Source organism: Sturnira hondurensis, unplaced genomic scaffold, assembly GCF_014824575.4.
Source record: "Sturnira hondurensis isolate 20B ecotype Veracruz unplaced genomic scaffold, ASM1482457v3 Scaffold0000648, whole genome shotgun sequence".
NCBI classification, from domain to species: domain Eukaryota; kingdom Metazoa; phylum Chordata; class Mammalia; order Chiroptera; family Phyllostomidae; genus Sturnira; species Sturnira hondurensis.
Genome location: NW_028073279.1, coordinates 3,429,963 through 3,452,413, shown reverse-complemented (window position 1 = coordinate 3,452,413; position 22,451 = coordinate 3,429,963). Strand labels below are relative to the sequence as shown.

The window sequence follows — 22,451 nt, the reverse complement described above, 5'->3', positions numbered from 1 at the left end:
ATACATACACAATGATTACATGGTCCAAAGTGCCAATAGTGCCAAGGCTGAGGGTGCCTGTCCTAGGTGTGTGTGTATGAAGACCTCCTTATTTTGAGTGCATGTATCAGTTTTCTATTTGTTGCCCTAAATTGTTCTAAACTTAGCAGCTTAACACAACACAAATTTATCTTACAGTTCTGTATGTTAGATGTCCAATATAAGCTCTCTCAGTGAAAACTGGAGTATTTCCAGGGCTGTGTTCCCTTCTGATATCTACAGTAGAGAATCCATTGTCTTACCACTTTCATCCTCTAGAGGCCGCTCATACTGCTTGGCTCTCCATCCCCTTCCTCTGTTTCATGGAGAATTGAGTCCTTTTTACATCACATCACCCTGACCTACTTCCGCAGTCATAGCTCCCTTTGATTATCTGCTTCAGGCTCTCTCTTCCACTGTTAATCTCCCTTGTGATTTCATTGGGCCCAAGAATAATCCAAGACAATATCCCCATGAAAGATGAGATGATTTGCAATCTCTAATTCCTTTTTGCCATGTAGCTTAATATATAGAGATTTCACAGTCATCCTTGGGTACCATTATTCTGCTTACTACAGGAAGGAATGTATCTGCCACTTTTAGCAAAGTTATGTGCACAGAGTAGGTACTGAATTAAAGTAGAACTACTTAATATTCTTGAATTAAACTGAATTCATCTTAGGTGTCCTTTTAACATGGACTCCTTCAAATGAAAAGCTCATAAGCACAGTAAAAACAATACATATTTCTTGCCTAACTCTGTACTTATAAAGAACTTGGAAATATGTCCCTACTTTAGTCTTCAATATGCCATTTTAAAATGTGTCCATCTACTAACTTCCTTGAATCAAAATCTTAAAGGATGAGTAAAATATGTGAGAGGAAATTCTAATTGCATTATATCTGGTCCTTTTACAATATTAACCATTAGGAAGTATTGGTGATGATTTTTGTAGCTAAGACTGTCCCATACAAATATTTTTTTCCAAAATAATATGGCTAGAAGAAAATTTTCTTTGCAAAATTTTGGTATCTCATTTCTGACTTCCTTACTACAGCCTGCAGTCACTACTCTGCATCTGTGAAAACATGGGGATTAGCAGAGGATAAGGATGCTATGACCTGAAGTGAACATAAGCCACCTAAGTCATGAATGTCAAAAAAGTTTAATTAAAACTTTTAATTAAAGTTTTTTCCTGTTATGTCAGCATTCCTGGTATTATGCCCTAAAGATAACATCAATGCATTAAGTCACAGCTTAAGCAAAAATGATTAGCATGGAGCAGGGAAAAATTATGCACATATATACAACCAATAAACTTCTATTGACTCCCTAATATTTGTCAGGCACTTTCCTGGATGTTTGGGAGTCAAAAAAGTATGGGGACCCAGTCCTTACTCTAAATGAGCTCAATTGGGTTCTGATTGGGAGTCCACACATGGATTTAGGAAGTTCATGGTTTATATGTGATTTGCTCACATATAAAATGGGAAACGTTAAGGGTATATACAGGATCTGGCACAAATAACTCCCCTTTTTATTACAAACTTTTATTAAAAAATCATAAGCATGTAATTCTGTAAAATAATGGCATACTCAAGTGCATCATATGACATTTTAGATGAAATGTTCAAATTAAAACTAAATTACTGCACTCATATTATTATACTACAAACCGTACTCAAGCAGGGCATACTTCTGCTAGACCTTGTATAATTTTTCTAGAGAGCAAGTCTATCAGTTTCACCAAATTTTCAAATGGGCTCACGACCCATTTTCAAATGGGTTCAAAATGTTTAATAAGATCCTTTGGACTAGATGCAAAACTACGACTATAGGTGAGAAGGCTCAGACAGCTAAATGCAGGTGCATGGTCCACCTTTCCTGAGTCTCTTTACTATTCTCTCCAGATCACTAACTAGACGATGCTGAAGGCATGGGAAATGAAGTGGTATGGGGCAGAGAGATGTTGGGACATACAGTTACTCTGATTCTGAAAATTGCATTTTGTCACCAAACTTAATTAAGCCAATTTTCCTCTTGGCACAACACATAATTAACTATTATTGTTCTATTATAAATTCTTCCTCTGTTAAATTTTATCTTTGTCTTACATAAAATTTACAAAGGGCATGCCATTTAGGATTTAGTTAAATGAAAACACAAAATCTTAATTATGTTGGTGTAATTTTTTAACTACACATATAACTGGGGAAAGAAAACAGTAAAACTATTTTATAGATCGAATCTTGTTGCAATGATTTCCAAGGAGAAGACAAGTCATTTCACCAGACTTAGATTTTATCTGTAGGGTTTCTCAAAATAAGTGGACCAACTAAAGCTTGGTAATCTTTTATTTATAGAGAGATTTTTTCATACTGATAGTGTGCATTGCATTGGGATTTGACATGTATTACTCACACAGTTATTTTCTTTGTTCCTTTTTTAGGAAGAACAAAGATACTGTAAGATAGGCAATAAATACACTATTTTGAAATGCATCACACAAAACAACATTCAGAATTACTACCGTGAAAATAAAAATGTGATCAGTTTAAGGTTTGAGGTGCTGATCAAACTAAATGCTTCAAAAACTAGAAAAATATTCATTAATCACAGAAAGGATGTATAAAGGACAGCAAATTTTGTTTAAAGGGTTAATTACTTCAATATCTATCAATATTATTTTTCTTGCCCTTTCCCACCTCTCTTTCATTTGCAAATCACAGTATATTGAAAGTTGATAAAAAATACCATCAACTTATTGATTCTTTCTATGTATAGTAGGTAGTACATTATGGATTTTTATATCAAAACTTTATGCACTAATTTTTGGTTAGGAAAACTTGATTACTACACTTACAAAAATGTTTCTCAGTATAAAATACTATTCATTGAAGTCTAACTTGTCTTTCTGCTGTTGCTTTTATTTCAATCATAGAAAAATAATGGCCTATAGCCTTTTTTCTAAAAGCTATACATATTTTTAAAGCAAGAATATTTAGAAAAGAAGGAAAATGTGTATCCTGAAAAATACCAATATTCAAATGAGAATTTTGCTGAAAATAAGTTCAAATCATTTCACTTATGGTCCTTAGTAACTAACCCCATAATCTTATCAATGTCAACATGCTCACATACAAAAGTGAGGTAATGGTTTCCTAGAAGCCAACCTGACAGCTTATTATAGCAGCTGTAGCCAGTCTGAGATGTCGGCAAAAAATAAAAACCTGAAATAATACACCTGAAAATGCATCAGTAAAAAATTGCGTAATATTGCACTGCTTAAGAAAGCCTATCTCACATAAATCCACATTCGTGGACCTGAGTTTGTCTGAGTGTATACATTTGAGGAAATAATTTTACTAAAGTCTAGATTACAAGAAAAAAAAGTCTGAAAGACTCATTTTTCCCAGGATCCACAAATTAGGCAAAATTGTTCTAAACTGTTTAGATACCAGACCATTATTGTCTGGATGTCAATAATGCTACCTCATATATTTCAACAGGTCAAATGTTTGTCATTGGACAAAGCACTTGGACAATACAATGAGAGTCCTATTAGCTAATGAGGCATATGCTCCAACAGGCTTGCACATTCCATTCTTCCTAACTTGCAAATCTGGACATTCCAAATCAAAAGAAATAGAAAAATGGGAGGTTTTAGATATGGTTCCAGTGTTAGTACTACATCATTGTGGAAAAAATCTGTAGGACCAATACAACCATGTTTGCATCATTTGCTGCTGGTCTTTGACCCACTCATCAATATTTAGATATTGATTGGTCTGTATGAGGTCAGAATATTTTGGCCCCCATTGAACTGGGGTAAGCAAAGAGTTATTTATAAAAAGAATAAGTAGGGAATCCCTGCAGAAGGAATGAGAATGGGTATGCAAACCTTTATTCATGTAACTTTTAACTCAATTATTTGACATCCTTTCTCACCTAATGTTAGAGAGTAAATAATGTAATATATATGTATCATCCCATATATGGTAAACTTGATTTCTGTTATCTAGTTAATACAATACAGGTACAGATTGTACAGAAAACTAAGACACTTTTAGGAGAGATTCTTCTCAATTTTTTTCTAAAACAAAAACAAAACTGAGTTTATGAATACAAGCTTGAAATAATGTGTATAGTCATAAACAGATATGTGGTTGCCAGAGATGAAGCGGGCAAAAAAGAGTGACAGGGATTAAAAATATAAACTTCCAGCTATGACGTAAATAAGCCACAAGAATGTAATGCACAACACAGTGACTGCTGGAGGAGGTCATCTAAGGAATGTGATGCCAGGGTGACCACCAAGCTGGACCTGGGCAACTGAGGGTCATTACCCCTCCATGGTCCTTGGAATGAAGGTTTTGCCCACTGCTTCTACTCAAGGACCTGTTACAAGGTGTCACTGAGAGTAAGGTGTTATGGAAACTGTCTTCACTTTATGTATGACTGAAACTTATTAACATTATTAGTTGAACCTCGATATAAACTTTTAATATTGTGGCAAACAGATGTGGAGATCTAGTTTTTTTGTAGCCCCAAGTCAAGCCTTGTGTGTGAGTCGCTTTGCTTATTAAAACTGTCACCTACCAATCTGGAGTGGTATGCTTCTTTTCTTTTGTGTTGGTCTTTTCTTTTCCTCCATGTACTGAGGTCAGTCTCAGATTTCACCAGGGGAACTCCTGAGGTTTCAAACCAATACTGATGGCCCTTAATGACACTGTACTGTACATTTGAGAGTTGCTAAAAGAGTAAATCTTAAAAGTTCTAATCACAAGAAAACAAACTTGTAATGATGTATGATGATGGAGGTCTGTTAACTAGACTTATTCTCTATTTTACAATACAGGGAAGGGCAAAAGTAGTTTTACAGGTGGGAGTATGCAAAATACAGAGTTTATTCTTATATTACTACTTATCAATTATTGTATAATATATGTATATTATAACTCTAAACCTACTTTTGCCTACCCCTATATATACAAATATCAAACCATTATGTTTTATACATGAAATTAATATAATGTTATATGTCAGTTATATTTCAATAGTACTATTTTTAAAAGTATGTACTTTATAACCATTTTATTCTGTAGGTATACTCTAAAGTTCTATTCCTTACCACTAAAGGCTGTTTGTTGGTGTTAGTGGAATACTATTATGATAAGGAGCTATGTTCACTTTAGGTGAACTATCACTTTTTCCATGCTAAAAATATTCAAAGATACATGTTTTGGGTCTTTCCCATTTCTTTATGTTTTAAACCATGACCAAAATTGGGTTTCTACATATAATCGTAATTTTACCACAGCTACAAATAGAAATCAAATAAAGCCGAGCAGGGTCCAGTCTAAGGGCCTGGTCCTGAGCCATCATCGCATTCAGGCATTGACTTATTTTGATATCTGTGAGCTCTGTAAAACTTTTCTTAGCGCTGATAACTTTTCTTTGATCTCATTTTGTAGTCTGTTGAAGGTCTGAAATATTTACTCTTGCAGAACAGTGACTCGAATTCTCTAAGGCATGTGGCATTTTGACGTGCGGCATTTTGACATGCATTCTGAGCACTATTGCTTCGTCTTTCTTTAGGTCTTTTGAGGAAGGCAGGCCTATGTCTTGTGATGCTATGTTATTGCCCATCAGCTCAAGTGTGAAATCATCCTCTTCCAGCATGGACCTTGTCAAGGCCTTAGTATTCATGAAAAGGATGCTAATGTCAGATTAAGATGTGCTCCTGTTTAGAGAATAGGGGTCTACAATGTGGCCATATGGAATAATGGCTCCCAAGATATTCATTGGTAAGTATAATTTTCAAATATCTGTACCTAAATTTCTATTCGAAGACCCACTTTGGGAAATAATATTTGTGGAGGTTTGAGTCAGAAAAAACAGGTTCTAAAATTTACTCATAGATTAAGTAATAATTGAAAAGCTATTATGCTGTTATTGAACTATTGTCAAATTAAATTTATTTTTATATTTTAAATAGTTTTTAACCTCCCTGAACTTCAGGTTATACTGAAACATGTTTTAAGGGACAATCTTATGAATGAGGGCTATGAGAGCTATACACTTAGTATTCCTTAGAGGTTTCAGTGATATTCTAAGATGACTCTATATCTAAATGTTCCTCCATTTTGAGTAACAGCATCAGAGTAGTAAGAATTATAAGTTTTAACTTTATGGACCATAAAATGAATAAATGATCCTGTTTTTCTAGCCGTGTTGGCTGCTAGAAATCTTAGAACCATTTTTTTGACCAAGCTTCAAAAGCACACATGGGCCCAGGCAGGACACAGGTGGGAGCTGACCTTGGCCTGCACCAACCAGGAAACCCCAGCATCTGGGCAGCCAGTGAACAACTACAATCCACACTGGAGCACCGCCACCCTGCCCCTGCACTGCCGATCTCCATAGAGGGCAGGGATTGGTTGTCAGTGGTCACAGCTGGTCCTTGTAGCTGACTGGCCTGTGTAAATCCCTCCCATTGACCTGCCAACAGCAATCAAAGCTCAACAACAAGAAGAGGGTGCACCCAGCCCAAAGTGAAGAGTTCACCTCGAATACCCAGCTTGGGTGATAGGGGAAGCTGTGCCATTGGACCTTACAGGACACCTACTACATTAAGCCACACTACCCCCAAGACATGGAATCAAATCGACTCTACCTAATGCGTAGAAACAAACACAGGGAGACTTCCAAAATGATGAGACAAGGAAACATGGCCCAAATGAAAGAACAGATCAAAACTTCAGAAACGGAACTAAATGAAGTGGAGATAAACAATTTATCAGATGCAGAGTTCAAAACACTGGCTATAAGGATGCTCAAGGAACTTAGTAAGGACCTCAGCAGCATAAAAAAGATATAGTCAGTAATGAAAGATACAGTAATGGAAATAAAGAACAATTTACCAGGAAACAACAGTAGAGTAGATAAAGCTGAGAATCAAATCAATGATCTGGAACATAAAGAAGAAAAAAAAAGGCCAATCAGAACAACAAAAAGAAAAAAAATAATCCCCCCAAAATGAGGATAGTGCAAGCAGCCTCTGGGACAACTTCAGGTATTCCAGCATTCTCATCATAGGAGTGCCAGAAGGAGAAGAGGAAGAGCAAGAAATTGGAAATCTATTTGAAAACATAATGAAAGAAAACTTCCCTAATTTGGTGAGCAAAATAGATATGAAAGTCCAGGAAGCACAGAATCCCAAACAAAATGGATACAAAGAGGCCCACTCCAAGATACATCATAATTAAATTGCCAAAGATTAAAGAGTTAAAAAAAGAATTTTAAAAGCAGCAAGAGAAAAGAAGTTAGTTACTTACAGGGGAGTTCCTATAAGACTGTCAGCTGATTTCTAAGAAGAAACTTTGTAGGTTATAGGGGATTGACAAGAAATATTCAGTCATGAAAACTGAGGACCCACAGCAATGATTGCTCTGCCCAGCAAAACTATCATTTAGAATTGAAAGACAGATAAAGGAGCTTCCCACAAAAGAAAAAAAAAAACTAAAGGAGTCCATAATCACCAAAGCATTACTATATGAATTGTTAAAGGAACTTACTGAAGAAAAAGAAGATGGTCAAAACTATGAACAATAAAATGGCAATAAATACATACCTATCAATAACTGAACTTAAAAAACAAAATAAGCAAACAAGAACAGAGACAGAATCATGGATATGGAGATCTTTTTGATGGTTGCCAGATGGGAAGGAGAGAAGAGAGAATGGGTAAAGAGGTGAGGGGATTAGGAAGTACAAATAGGCAGTTACAGAATAGCCAGGGGGGTATAAATTATAGTACAGGAAGTGGAGAAGCCAAAGAACTTATAGGCATCACCCAGGGATATGAATAATGGTGCGGGAATTGCCTGAGGAAGTGGGGTTTGCTGGGTGGAGGGGGCATGGAGGAAAATCAGGACAGGTGTAATAGCATAAGCCATAAAATATAATTTTTAAGAAAGCATATAGAAATAGAAATTATGTCACAAATTTTATGATCTAAGCTCACCTCTGATGTCACCCTACTCTTCTTACCTTTTGGTTTGCTTCAGGTTTCTCCTATTTATCTTGGTGTACTAAACACTTCTTTAGAAGCCACTTAAAGTCCTTTCCAATATAAAACAGACTGTTAATAATAAATGGTGGTTGAATGCATTGTCTTTTCACTTTACAAAGGCTTTCTCAAAACAATGAGTTAGCCAGAGGCAAGGATCTAACATCGTCATAGTTTAGCATCTTTGGGAAGCAAACACTGGAATAAGATGGAGTTTACAGTGCAGGGTATTTACTAGGAAATACCTTTACGATAATCTCTGGAGGAAGAAAGAAAGAAGTTTTAATAAAGGAAGAAGATAAGCTAACAGCTTCAGCTATCTGGAGCCCACGGCCCATCTGAGTTACCTTCTTAGGCTGAAACAGAGGGGCCCTTTTACTCCCTGGCTCATCCAGACATCGGCTGTTGATTGCCTTACTGTCTGCTGATGACACTTTGCAAGCCCACCTTTGAAAAAGGAAGCATAGCACCCCATCTACAACAAATATTTTAAGTAATCACATACCCTGATGTAATTAGTGATCCTGAGGAAGTTAAATACACTTGAGAAGTTATTTTGGCCAGAGGGTTATATGATAGATCTTTCACTCTGCCTAGAGAGAACTATAATGCGTCTCCCTGAAGGGGTGCAAGTGGAGTGATAAACAGTCAATGTATTGTGTGTGACGGGGTGGGTGGGTCTTATGACAACATATATTTATTATCTCAGTTTCTGTCCAGGCACATTTTAGCTGAGTCCTTGTTCATAGTCTCACAGGGCTGCAACCAAGGTGTTGTCTGGAGCTGTTTTGTATATATTTAGCTGAGATACATCACCTGCCAGAGTCCACACTATGTGTTGCAAACAACCTAGACTTTCACCCTGGACTCAAAGTAAGAACCACCCTTTTTCGAGTGGGAAGTATTCACATTTCATGCTTCTGACCATTACAGTATTGTAAAAGGAATCTTTGACTTCCTAACTAGTGCTACAGCCTTGCACATTTTCATACTCAAGACCAAGAAAGATTGCTTTTGGTAAATTTTGCACAATTTACCAAACAGTGAACAATTAGGTAACTCAATTTATCAGCATTATAAATATTTTTCACGGACTAATTTTTTCAGTAATTAAGCCAATTTCCATCCTCTTGAAGCAAAACTCCAATTTACCATATTCTTCAAATTCCATGAGTACATACATTGTTCTGCTCAGTTGGTGAAAGAAAAACATGGAGATAAACAAAACATATTTGCAGAGTACATGCTAAGTGCTACTGTGTAAAAATCAGGTTGCACAGTGCATAATATGAGTGTTATACAAGTGTTGTGGAATATTTTTTTTCATTTCAAATCAAAAGCAGAAAGTTAAAGTGGGCTTTTTTTTTTTGTCATTGGTCTTTTTGATTTTGACTGCTCTGGACCTTAAGATTTACTGAGTTCTCATCTTTCAAATGAGAAAATTAGAGTTTAGGGAGGCTGGATAATTACCCGTTTCATGAGGAAAATTTCAGAATTGGAATCCAGGCTTTCCAACTCATATTCCCGTGTTTTTTCTTCCTTACTGCTTTGTTCATTGGTATTAATAGCTCTAGGAAACCCACAGCACCAACAAATTTCCCATGTACAATGTCTGCCTTGACAAGATATCCTTTCATTATCCCCTTTCTAAAATGATTTTACTTTTAAGTAGCTCCCTTGAGTGCATAGTTGCAACAATTAAAGATGAGCTTTATTTTTATCAGCTGATGTTTGTTCAACATCAGTGATTCGTATTCTTCTTTTGCTTGCTAAGTATATCTCGGTAAGTAAAGGCCTAACAAATTGTTAGGCCGAGAACACGCACTTCAAAACCATCCAGGTACATCTGTGTAGCAGACAACCAAACCAATTTAGAGACTGAAGAGGTGAACATATCAGTTTATTTTCGTTCTTTGAGATGGAAATGTAGCTTAAGTAGGGGTGACTTTTTATGACATTTACTTAGTTCTCGAATTGACTGACAAGCCTATTAGTGTATGTATTCCCTGAACTTTATTAATGTAATTGGAAAACTGTTCACATGCCAATCAACCTCTAATATGTAATTATGTTCATGAATCCTATAAAATTACTAGCTTTTAATTTGACCTAAGTACATACTTTCAAAACAGTAACAGAGATTTTCTTTTTCTAGAGGAACAAAATACCATACAGTGATAAAACATTCAATAAGTGCACTCCTAACATTTATTCCATGAAATAGTGCCCAAAATTTCACCATCATCAAATGGCCAGCAAAAAAGAGTGACAGGTTAAGGCATGTAACAGCTTTAAAAACGTGTACTGTCTGAAAACAATCTATGGAATGTGAAGTTAAAAGGAAATCCTATGGAAATTAAACAAGTGCCTGGACAAGGGTTGTGTATCTATAGTCTGATTTAAAGATCTGGGCCTGACCTGGAACATGAAAGAATGGGAAAGAAGAAAAGAGGACTTAATGTATCTAGAAACACATCATTTAAATCTACAAGAAGTAAAAAGTCTGTATCTCAAGTGATTCCAATGTATTACTGTCAAAGTTTACTTTTTCTTGTGTAATAAGAGTCTTTTGCGGCCTCTGAGGGAGAAACTCAAGTCAAAAGGACATGAACTGAACATGAGGTTAGGGTTAGGCCTGGGTAACAAGAGAAATGTGTTTCTGACTTGTAATTTCATCTCACTTTTTAAAACTAGATGAACTCCTGCCCTTGGGAATCTCTGGACAGTCTCTGAATAAAGACAGACTTTGGTGGAAATCATGATATTCTCTTATGCTATTAAATGAAGGACATTTTCCAGTTTGCAGTGATCTGCAATATGAAAAGACATTGAGGAAATTGACTGTTGTAACTGTCAATTTATATTTACTTCCATAAAGTTAATTGTTTAATTAATAAGCTTAATTTTTATCACAAAGTTAAAGTACTTGCTAATAATTGAAGCTGTATTTCAATTTAGGTTTACATTTATGTAGGGAAATAAAGCTCAGTGAATAAAATTATAGATTAATAATATTTTCCAGATGTAAGCCATGCACATAAATTAATACTTAGTGTTAATTATTTAAAGGCTAAACTCAGAAGTAATGCAAATAATTGCTTACTCAGCATTCCAGTTAGGAATAAAACATGCATTCACTTGCACCACATTATCATATAATTCATTATTAATTTTTCTTAGAAATGTTGCAATGTCATTTGAGTTCCACAGCACAATGTTTCTATGCAATGAACACATGATTAATCTAAAATGCACGAGAAAATAATGTAAAGGGCTAAAAATATACATTTTCTATTCTATTAGCAATATAATTTCATTTTCTTGAAAAGTATTTGTGCTCAAGATAGATATGCTCTTACATTTTAGTCTGCAAGAAAAATAATACAATTTAATGACTCTGTTTGTATTTGGAGATTGCAAGTTAGCTGAAATGATAAATGAGCCACTGAAAGTACGTCAAAGTATAAAGCATTGTGTACCATATTTTTTCAATTACTCTATATTTAAATTAAGTATTTATAGAAGGCTGTTTCTTTTCACTGTGACTTTAATAAAAGTGTATGGAAGTTGGATTGAGACAGAGTGTTAGAAAGCTGGAGAATCACTTCTAAGGAGTTACTATCCATATTTCAAAAAGTTCTAATGTTTTAATGTATCCATGATGGGTTATCAAATATTTATTTTAATATATCAATCATGGGTTCTCAAGGATGTATTAAAAAAGTAACTCAAGGAAAGATACAATGTGAATCATACACAAAAAAATTGTATTGTGGTGTTAATGAATAAATTTTGATATTGGCAAGTAAGGAGTCACGTGACTGTAATAGCCACTACACTTAATGGAATCTAGGAACACAAATCCCTGAAGACAGTGAAACATATATTTCAACATTGTCAGTTACATCTGAGTCATTTTTATATCTAAATATTGAACATTTCTAACTGTAGTACTTCACAATACAATGGTTATGGAAATGCATACCTTGCACAGTTAGATGCACCTGCATTGTTCTCGGCGTATGTTGGGTCTGAACAGAACACGTGTACGGGCCATCATCTGTCACATCTACGTTCTGTATCTGCAGACTGTAGTCCCTTTTATTCAGTGTTGAAATTGAAACTCGAGGATCCACTGACCACTTATCACCTCCAGCGAAAATAATACTTGACCGGTTCAGCCAGGCACCCTTCGAACCTCCATCTTCCAAATAACACCTACAAATCATCAGAAACAGAACACTATTAATCAAAACGAAAATGAGAGACATTATCTTTGTTCTGGCTGTATTTTCATATGTTGAATTATAGCGCTTCATCAAATGCAAATGTCAGACATAAACACAGGAGACATGAATACACTGGTATGCCTTCCATCCCTAATACAAATATGAAACACTACCTGCATACAGTTTGTTTTGTTTTGTATGTCTGTGTTTTAATGCAAGTCTTGTCAAAATCAGTTTTCATCTTTTTGTGGGTGACAAGTAAATTAAAATAAGGTTAAATTAGTTCACATAAAATTTTTGACATTAGCAGGTGTTTTGTTCTTTGGAATTGTAAGTAGTAGGAAAAGTCTATGAATCAGCCTCATTCAATCTAGTCCAACCCTAAGTATAATAAACCAGATGCAGAAAGCACAGAATCGTATATACATGTTACTTTTAAAATCACTTGCATTAGCAGGGTGGTAAGTTTACATGCTAAAACTATACACTACTTTTCACTGATAATATTGCTATTGTGATTAAATATAGCAATTTCAATATAATAATTTTAGTAGCAAACTCTTACTGTCTTTTCAATAAACTAACCAACAGTTTTTCCAGGTAGCATTCATTTATCCAATAAACATTTATGAAGCATCGACTATTTATGGACTCAAAAAGTTATTGCCCTCACTCTTTAAGTCTAGTAAGAAAAACAACCAAGCAATGCATTTAATACTCTACACTAAGAAAAATAATTTTATTAACTCAAACAAAATGATCATGAGAGACAAAAGAAGGTTACTTGACTCAGAACAGGTGTTTGGGTATAGAAAAAGGCTTTCTGGGGTAGGACAGGAAATGCCTGGGATAAAGCAGGTGAGACGTGGAAGACATGGCTTTCTAGACACAGGTGCTATATGTGGGCAACACCAGGGAAAGCTGAGAGAGAGAATCGGGCATTACAGGAGGTACCAATAAGCCTGGGAAAAGGGGAGGGATGAGCGATGAAACTGGAAAGGTAAACTGGAACCAGATGATGATGGTAAGCATGGTGACATGTAGTAGTAGGTTTTAAGGCCAAATTGGAAGCCATTTATTCGAAGTTGCATTTTATAGCAAGGTTCAAAAACATAGCTTTGTGTCTAATAGAAGTCAGGCAACTCGAGATTTAAAACAGAAGGCTGTGGTCACATGTCAGTGATTTTGCTGAGACCTGGAATTCTGTGTTTCATCTTGAAAATGTTCTGAGACAAATTAAAGACTGATTCTTTTAAATGAGTACAAAGCACAGCTACACAATGAAAATACACATACATCGAAATAGTTTGACAGCATTTCTACAAAACGCCTTCGGGGACTGAACACAGTGTTTGAGATTGCTACAAAATTGCAAGCTGAATACGGCAGGGCAGGCTGCTGCGGATTGTATGAAACTAATCAGAGAATGGAAAAAAAAAAAGAACAGGCTACACTGCAGAATCTAATTTGTAGTCAGCTTCACCATCCACAGAATCCAAACTAGTAGAAGTCATAAAGGTCAATGTTAATTGGAAAGCTTTTTCTTATGTATTTAATGAAGAAAATAAAACCCACTTTAATGATATAATTAAACAATTATAGCACATTGCCATTCTTAATAATATGCAGAAAGAAGAGAGAGGAGACATGGTTCCCATTTCACAAGATCACGTTTGGGTAGAATACTCAGATACCACTACTAAGGCAGGGAAAATTCCAATGCTTGTATTTACTATCTGGATTCATGAAGTGTTTGTTGTGTGACCTCTGCATTCATGGCCTTCCCACGTTCTTGTATCTGGGGCTTATACCAACCTGGTGGGGTACGGGTTGCTATGTCCAATTCACCACCAGAAAATAACTGTAATGTGTAGGCTGTATGACTTGTCTGAGCCATGCTATCAGTGAGTGGCAAAGTTGAATTTATAATCAAGTTTAGTATTTCTACACCCAATGTCCTTGCCACCATAATGCAGATCAAAGACTTTTAAACTAGGTTTCAGAAATGGCAAGATGATTAGAATGTTGCAGAAATTACTGCAAGTAATTTCTTATTTACCAAATGTGACCAACTGCTTAACCTGTCCTATTCTAAAGGAAGCAGAAAATTAATTATTAATGGATATTTTACCATGAAAGTCTGATTTTGAACACTGACTGGTATTTCCCTCTCCCTAGAGGCAGCAGCAGCTTTAGCTTTATGTGTGTGGTGGCAGGGGGGGGGGGGATGGGGTGGGGAGCGGGGGTGGGGATTAGAGAACCACGAAGATTAACAAGCCTTTGGACACTAGGACTCTCTTTGGACACTAGGACTCTCATAAGCCTGACTCAGGTCATAACTTCTAGTCTTAACATAGGCATTCTCCCTCTGTTCTGGCATGTCAGGCCTCAAGGGAGAATAGAAGCTAACTTCTGCACTATGAAAAAAAAGAGAGACCCCTTTGTGTCTTCCAGGCTTAGATAACTGTCTTTCCTAATTGGTATTGGTCCCAACCCAAAGCTTTTTAAGACATACATTAGAAAAACCCTTGAATGAGACTCAGGAGGAAAAAAAACCCCACATTTTTATAGTATTTTCTTGTATTGGTATAGAACTATTCTTAATTAAAACTACTTAGGTAGAACTTAAATAATTTCAATCATCATATACGAAATTTTACAAATTAGGAGTAGCAAGGTTTTATATTTTACAAAGAAGCATAAGATACTAATATAGAGTAAAAGTGTTATAAGGTCAAGTGTAAGATAATCATATAGATATATAATACAGGCAAACACACACATTTGATTCTTTATGAATAAGACCTATGTCTTCTACATATTTACCTCCACATTTAACCCTATTTCCCCCCTTTTCAATACAAAGGGATACTGCCTGACACGAGTTTGCTGTATTAAGAAGGAATTCCGGATGCACGGAAGGTGATCCTGGTGTGAGAGACCAGGGAGAAGAAGGGTGGGAAGTGGGAGTACTTCAGCTTCGCACCCTTGGGCAGCAAAAATCTTTTTTTTTTTTTTTTTGCTAGAAGAACTTAAATGTCTAAATATATAAATCTTTTGTAATCCTACCTCACATGGAAATTATACTTTAGCAAAGATGATAAAGTATATGAATGAGTAGCCATAATGCAGAAAGGAAGTTAGTAAATATAACTAAATTGTTGTTATAATTGTACTTGCCAGAGCTCCTTTAACTTCTCCCAGTGACCCTTGTAGCCAGGGCCAATTCTCCCCACAATTACAGAATAATTTTTTTAGAGTTACAATCAGATCATCAACTCCAGGTCATCTTCCTATTTCACATATAACACTCAATTCTTGATAATGATCAACTAGCCCATGCTATCTTGTCCTTTGATACTTTTCTGACTTTATCCACTACAACTCTTTTCCAATGTGCTCTGGTCTCAACAGTGGCCCTCTAGATGTGTTTCCAACAAGTCATAATTTTTTTCCCCCAAGGAAGTGGGCTTGTGCTGTTTCTTCCATGTGGATCTCTCTTCCCCAAGAGTTCTGCATTAATTATTCCTATCATTTTTAAGTCTTCGCTGAATTACTTAATAATGTATTAAGTAGCAAAAACTGTTCTCACTGCTCCTACTAGACATATATATATATATATATATATATATATATATATATATATATATTAAGGTATAATTAACATTTACCTGATTGATTAGTGTTTCTTCCTGTTAAAAGTAAGATCTAGACCCTGTGTTCATTTGTTCACTTCTGTATATTCCAAGGGACTACACATAATGGAACACAAGTGTAAATATGTGTTGAGTGGATAAATGAAGACAAAAAATTAAGACATTTTTAGAAGGAGGAATAATATGGTAAACTACATCAAAATTCCAAAGTGCAAAGCAGTTGGGAAAGGAAAGAATGTCTGCATTATAAGACATAAGACATAATTAAATGCAAAAACCTGTGGCATATACAAAACCTTCTGTATGAAACATAAATGAACTAAGTAAGCAATCTGAGTCCACACACAACCAGCAAAGAAAACTGGTAGGTATGGGAGAGGTGAGTTGGGCTCAGAACTACTTGAAATAAGAAAAAAAACCTATAACCTTTGATTCTATACTTCAGGAACCATCTTAAACCATTAAATATTCTGTTTAGTATGTGCTACACCTTTTGTTAGACACTTTACATTGACCTTTCTATCACCCTATGACCTGGGAGCTATATTTTCATCTTACTGATAAAGAAATAAAGGCACTGAAATTGTATCTTGAACAAAGACAGTCATCCTGACTCTTTTTATTTAGTGCTATAAGCTATGGTGCTAGACTATGCTATGTACTCTTAGAGTCAGATAGCCATAAGGATGAGGGGTTCTCTCTGTTGAGGATGGAGGACTTCATGTGTGAGGGAAAGGCTGGTGAAGCAAAGACAGTCAGGTCATTAAAGGCAGAAGGGTGAAACAAAAATTCTATGCTAACAAACTAGAACCTTTATTTCCCCTAAATTTCAAATGGACATTTTAGGAGCTACTTAGCCTAGGACCCCTCTGCAGTAGAGACAGTAAAGTGATCAATGCCAGTCTGTCCTGATTACAATGGACCTGTAGTAGCATTTAACATCAGGTACTGTGATACCTCTAACTTTGTTCTTCTCAAGATTAGCTGTGGCTATTCAGGGTGTTTTGGGGTTCCATATAAATTTTCAAAATATTTGTTCTAGATCTGTGAAATATGCCATAAATGTTTTAATAGCCATTGAGTTGAATCTATAAATTGCTTTGGGCAGTGTGGACATTTTAATGATGTCAATTCTCCTAATTCATCGACAGGGTATATGCTTCCATGTATTTGTAGCTTCCTCAATTTCTTTCTTGACTGTTTTATAGTTTCTGAGTACAGGTCTTCTACCTTCTTGGTTAAGTTTATTTCTAGTACTTTAATTTTTTGTTGTTGTTATTATAGTAAATGGTATTTTTTTCTTGGTGTACAAAAATGTCATTGATTTCTGAATATTGACTTTGTATCCTGCTACTTTGACGAGTTCATTTATTAGGTCAAGTAGATTTTGGGGGGAGCTTATAGGGTTTTCCATGTACATTATCATGTCATCTGCAAACAATGCAGTTTTACTTCCTTTTTTTACAATTTTGATGCCTTTTATTTCTTCTTGTCTGATAGTTGTGGCTAGGACTTCCAATAGACACATAGATCAATAGAACAGAATAGAGAACCCGGAAATAAACCCATGTCTCTATGGTAATTTAATATTTGACAAAGGGGGCATGAACATAGAATGGAGTAAAAATAACCTCTTCGGTAAATGGTGTTGGGAGAACTGGACAGGTACATGCCAAAAAAATTGAACTAGGTCCATAAACTCGTACCATACTGCAAAATAAACTCAAAATGGATAAAAGACTTAAACATAAGTTGTGATACTATAAAACTCCCAGAGAAAAATAAAGGCAGAAAAATTTCAGAAATCCCATGTAAGCAATATATTTGATGATATATCTCCTAGGGCAAGGGAAATAAAGAAAAAGTAAACAAATGAAATTACATAAAATTAAAAATCTTCTGTACAGCTAAAGAAACCATCATCAAAATGAAAATGGAACCAACTGTATGGGAAATATATTTGCCAATGATATATCAAACAAAGGTTTAATTTTCAAAATATATAAAGAACTCACACAACTCCACAAAAGGAAGACAAACAGTCCAATTTAAAAAAATGGGCTGAGGACCTGAATAGACACTTTTCTAAGAAGGACATACAGAAGGCCCAGAGACATATGAAAGAATGCTCAGCATCACTATCCATCAGAGAGATGCAAATTAAAAGCACAATGAAATACAACTTCACACCAGACAGAATGGCCATCATTAATAAATCAACAAACAAGTGGAAGAGAGGTTGTAGAGAAAAGGGAACCCTAGTGCACTGTTGGTGGAATGCAGACTGGTGCGGCCACTGTGGAAAACAGTATGGAATTCCCTCAAAAATTAAAAATGGAACTGTCTTTTGACCCAGAGATTCCACTGCTGGGAATATACCTTAAGAATCCTAAAACACTAATTCAAAATAATTTATATACCCTGATGTTTATAGCAGCATTATTTATAATAGCAAAGTGTTGGAAACAGCTTAAGTGCCCACCAGTAGAGGAATGGATTAAAAAAAACAAAACTGTGGTACATTCACGCAGTGGAATACTATGCAGCAGAAAGAAATAAGAAGGAACTCCTACCCTTTGCAACAGCATGGATGGAACTGGAGACTATTATGCTAAGTGCAATAAGCTAGTAGGTAAAAGACCAACACCATATTATATTACTTACAAGGGGAATCGAATGAACAAGATAAACTAATGAGCAAAACTGGAATTGAGGCATAAAAACAGGGAACAGACTGACAGCTGCCAGAGGAAAGAGGGTGGGAGGGATGGTGGAAAGAAGGAGAAGTGACTAGTCAAAGAACATGTATGAGTGACCCATAGACATGGACAATGGGTTGGGGATGAACTGTGGGAACTGGGGGTGGTGCAGGATGGAGGAGGGCAAAGGGGAAAAGTTGGGACAACTTTAATGGAATAAACAAGAAGAAAATAAAATTTATAAAAAAGAGATAAGTGGTGACAGTGGCACCTGAGATAGTTTTTTAAAATAAAATAAAAAGAAATAAAATAATCAGAAAAAAATGTTCAATAATGAATGAATCATTTAACTGAATATAGCATGCATTATCTTAAAAGTGTTTTCTTGACAAATACTTCAATTTTTTGTCAATCACCTGGATGCTTTGCATACATAATTTCAAACATCTGGTTGTTGGAGATATATAGGGAAAAAGCCTGAATATTTCATTGTTTCACAGTTGTTAATTATATCTACCCCAGCTTAAGATAGTTAATGCTTTTCCAAAAAAATTGCATTTACTTCTGAACTCTCTTAAGAAGCTCCTTTATAAATGATGTTACAACATATTAGGAAGCTCCCTATTTGGAGAGTAATACATCCTATTTGGTGAAATGTGAGTTGGTCAAACTAATGTTGGAATAGCTCTAACTGACACTGTCTGCAATATTATCTTTTGTGGTAATTAAACATGAAAATTGAACATCAGAGAGTTTAGCTGAAATGAGCATATTTAAGTTATTTATTCTTTTTTAAAGCCCTACTAGGGAAAAATGCCTATGGCCACCAATAAATTACTTCTTTCACTTTCATATCTCCAATGCCCTATAACGTTTTCCAAAAACATAAGCCTTAGCACCATTACTGATATCTGAACAGCAGGATCTATTCAGCTTTATGGAAAGAGACCAGCTTTCCTCAAGACATGTTGCTTAATGAAAGTATCTATTAAAGGTAGTAACTAATAAAAGAAGAAAAATGCAATTTCCCTGGATTCAAAACTAAACCATGTGAAAACAATATTCCTATGAAGGAATTGGCTAGCTACCTTTACAGGTGTCTTTTCATTGTATCACAAAGTTCTAAATTTGACAGAATTTTCAAAAGAATACAGAAAAAAAATTCAGAACCCCACACAACCTTCAGGCTAATTCTGCATACCAAGAGAGCTTTGATATCCTGGCTTCCAGGCCACAGTGAAGTAAGGGAAGTAAAGCATAAATTAAATGAAACACAAAATTCTGTCTCCTCTCCCACTTGTCTTTGTTTTTAAGGCACTCTTTTTTTAATGTCTATCATGAAAGTTTTTTCTAGATAATATCACAGGTAGATAGAGAGATATATAGTTTGATACATCTACACATCTATATGCACACATAACTTTTATAAGTTCATATTTAATATTTGCCAGATCATAATGCCACTGTATATAATATCATGGTTGATTTAATATTTTAAGTTCTCTTTTACTACTATTATGACAAAAGCTTATCTGTGGCAGAAATGATTAGAGAATAAAATTTATTTCCTGTGTATTTTCTTCTAGCACTTCTTCATAATAATGAAGCTATATTAAAAAATATCTTAGATAAGAGATTGAAAGTTATCATCCACTATCTAATTGTAAGAACAAAATATGAAACAAATTATTTTAATATTATAAATCAGAGGAAAAAAACCTAAAATCAATAAAGTTTTCCTTGCTTTTTTAATGAAAACTATACCTAGTTCCTAGAAGATGGAAAATTTAATACAATGAGGTGACAGTGTAAATTCATACTTTTTAGCCTGACTGTACTGCAAAATATAAATTCTTTATAACCCAACATTTTCAAAGCCCAGAAAATCATTAACATTTGATTTTGGATTAATCACTAAATTTCAAACATTAAAATCACTTATTTCAACTTGTAATTAAACCATGCTTTTCTATAATAGTATGAACTGCCTTATCTTATTCTTTTCATGGACTCATTTAAGTCAAGTTTTTAAGCAAAATATCTGTGTTAAGAAAGGGTGGAACCAAGGAATTTTTACATTCCTGATGCTTAATATTTTTAAATTACTAGACATATAAATTAGTATTTATTAAGTAAGATACATACAGAAAGAGTGAAAGAGAGCTGGTACATTATAACCAAGAAAATAATAAAGTCTGAATAGTGAAACAAATTTGTTTTTGGCCTGTTGCTTCAGTCGAATTATCATCATCTTGTCTTGATAATAATAATAAATTTCATTTGCTGAATGATGACTGTGAGTTAAGAGCAACAGAAAATAATTTAATATGTGATCATATTTAACCCTCACAGAATCCTTCTAAGAGGTAGGTAGGTCTTGTCTTCACATTAAGAGCAGTGCATGTGGGAATGCAGGCTTGATGACAGAGGCAGAGATTGTAGAAAGGACGAGGTGTTAAATATTCAAGAAGTCAGTGTAGGACTACTTTCATTCAAATGACAATACTCAAGAACCAAACTGGAAAATTCTTTGTCATTTCTACTTTTTAGTTTTTGAATTAAACGAAACCAGCTTGCTTTCTCCCACATGGACTTGCATGTGAGATGTGCAGATCTGGAAGGGCTTCAAGATTTCTGTAAACTAGCAGGTGCTCTGAACCGCTGTGGGGAGAATTCTGTCAGCAACGCTGTCTCCCTGGCAGATGCTTCCTGAAGAAGTTGGACTTTCACCTCAGGAGCTATAAAGGGAACGAGCAGTACATTCAAAATGCATGCAGGAGATGTTGAAAATAACCAATCGGAGAGGGAAAACCATCAGGCTGGAGAAGTGTCTGAGATAAAGCTCTAAGCTCCAGGCAAACCTCTCTGTTCTGTCCTCGTCCTCTTTGGTAGGAAGCCAGGTACAACAGACATCTTGTTCTCAAAATAAGGGGAAAAACAACATGGAGTTCCGTGCTTAAGACCGTATCAGCAACTCTGCTTCATTACATCAACCATCATTGTGTTTAAGTCATTGGGAAGTGTTCTGTTTGCATATAAATGCAGATGATGAAGTAATAAAAATGGATATACAGAAAAATACATACTTCTTTACTGCATTCATGAATATAGATATTTTAAAAATAAAACCAATTATTATTTCTACTTATTTTGATCTTTAAAGCTTTCTGCTGGTCATTGTTGGATTTTTCTTTCATTTTTCCTAATGAAATATATTCTGAGCACAAGTTTACTTTATGAATAAAAAATAGCTACATAGCACAATTAATTAAAATCAGATTTGCAATCGTTAACTAAAGTAGCTATTAATCCATACTTATCTGTTCTTTCCTGAAAAGACTGACTAAACAATATTTCAGTATGAGCTATGCCTTCAAGTATATTAAGGAATGAACCCAAGAGGGGAAAAAAGTAATGTGGTTTGTTTTTCAAGTGCTTCCTGAAAACAAATTTTAAACTGATAATATTTTCTCCAAACATGTTAAAAGTTAAAAATATTCTCAAACTTAACTCTTAGCAGATCACATGGACAACTTAGGTGTCTTCAAGAGGCAGTATAGTGTAGCGATTAATTATAGTTGATACTGGAACACAGAGGTCAGCTTTCTTTTGTGTTATCCCTGGAAGATGGAGCAACTTCATTCACCTTAGTTTTCTCACCTTTATAATGTCATTAGTGAAATAATTGACCTAATACTATTATTACTATTATTATGAGAATTAAAATAGTTTATTTAATATGTTCAGGATGGTACTACGTACCAGGTACCAGGTAAT

The 22,451-nt window shown here is 35.0% G+C and overlaps 1 protein-coding gene across 1 annotated transcript in view; it reads right to left on the bottom strand.

Moving 5' to 3' along the window:
- Positions 1-22,451, bottom strand: part of NEGR1 (neuronal growth regulator 1) — an 856,835-nt gene that overhangs the window by 500,593 nt on the left and 333,791 nt on the right. The window contains exon 2 of the mRNA XM_037042445.1: positions 12,076-12,308. Coding sequence (XP_036898340.1) covers positions 12,076-12,308 — 233 coding nt within the window. The remainder of the gene's footprint in view (positions 1-12,075; positions 12,309-22,451) is intronic.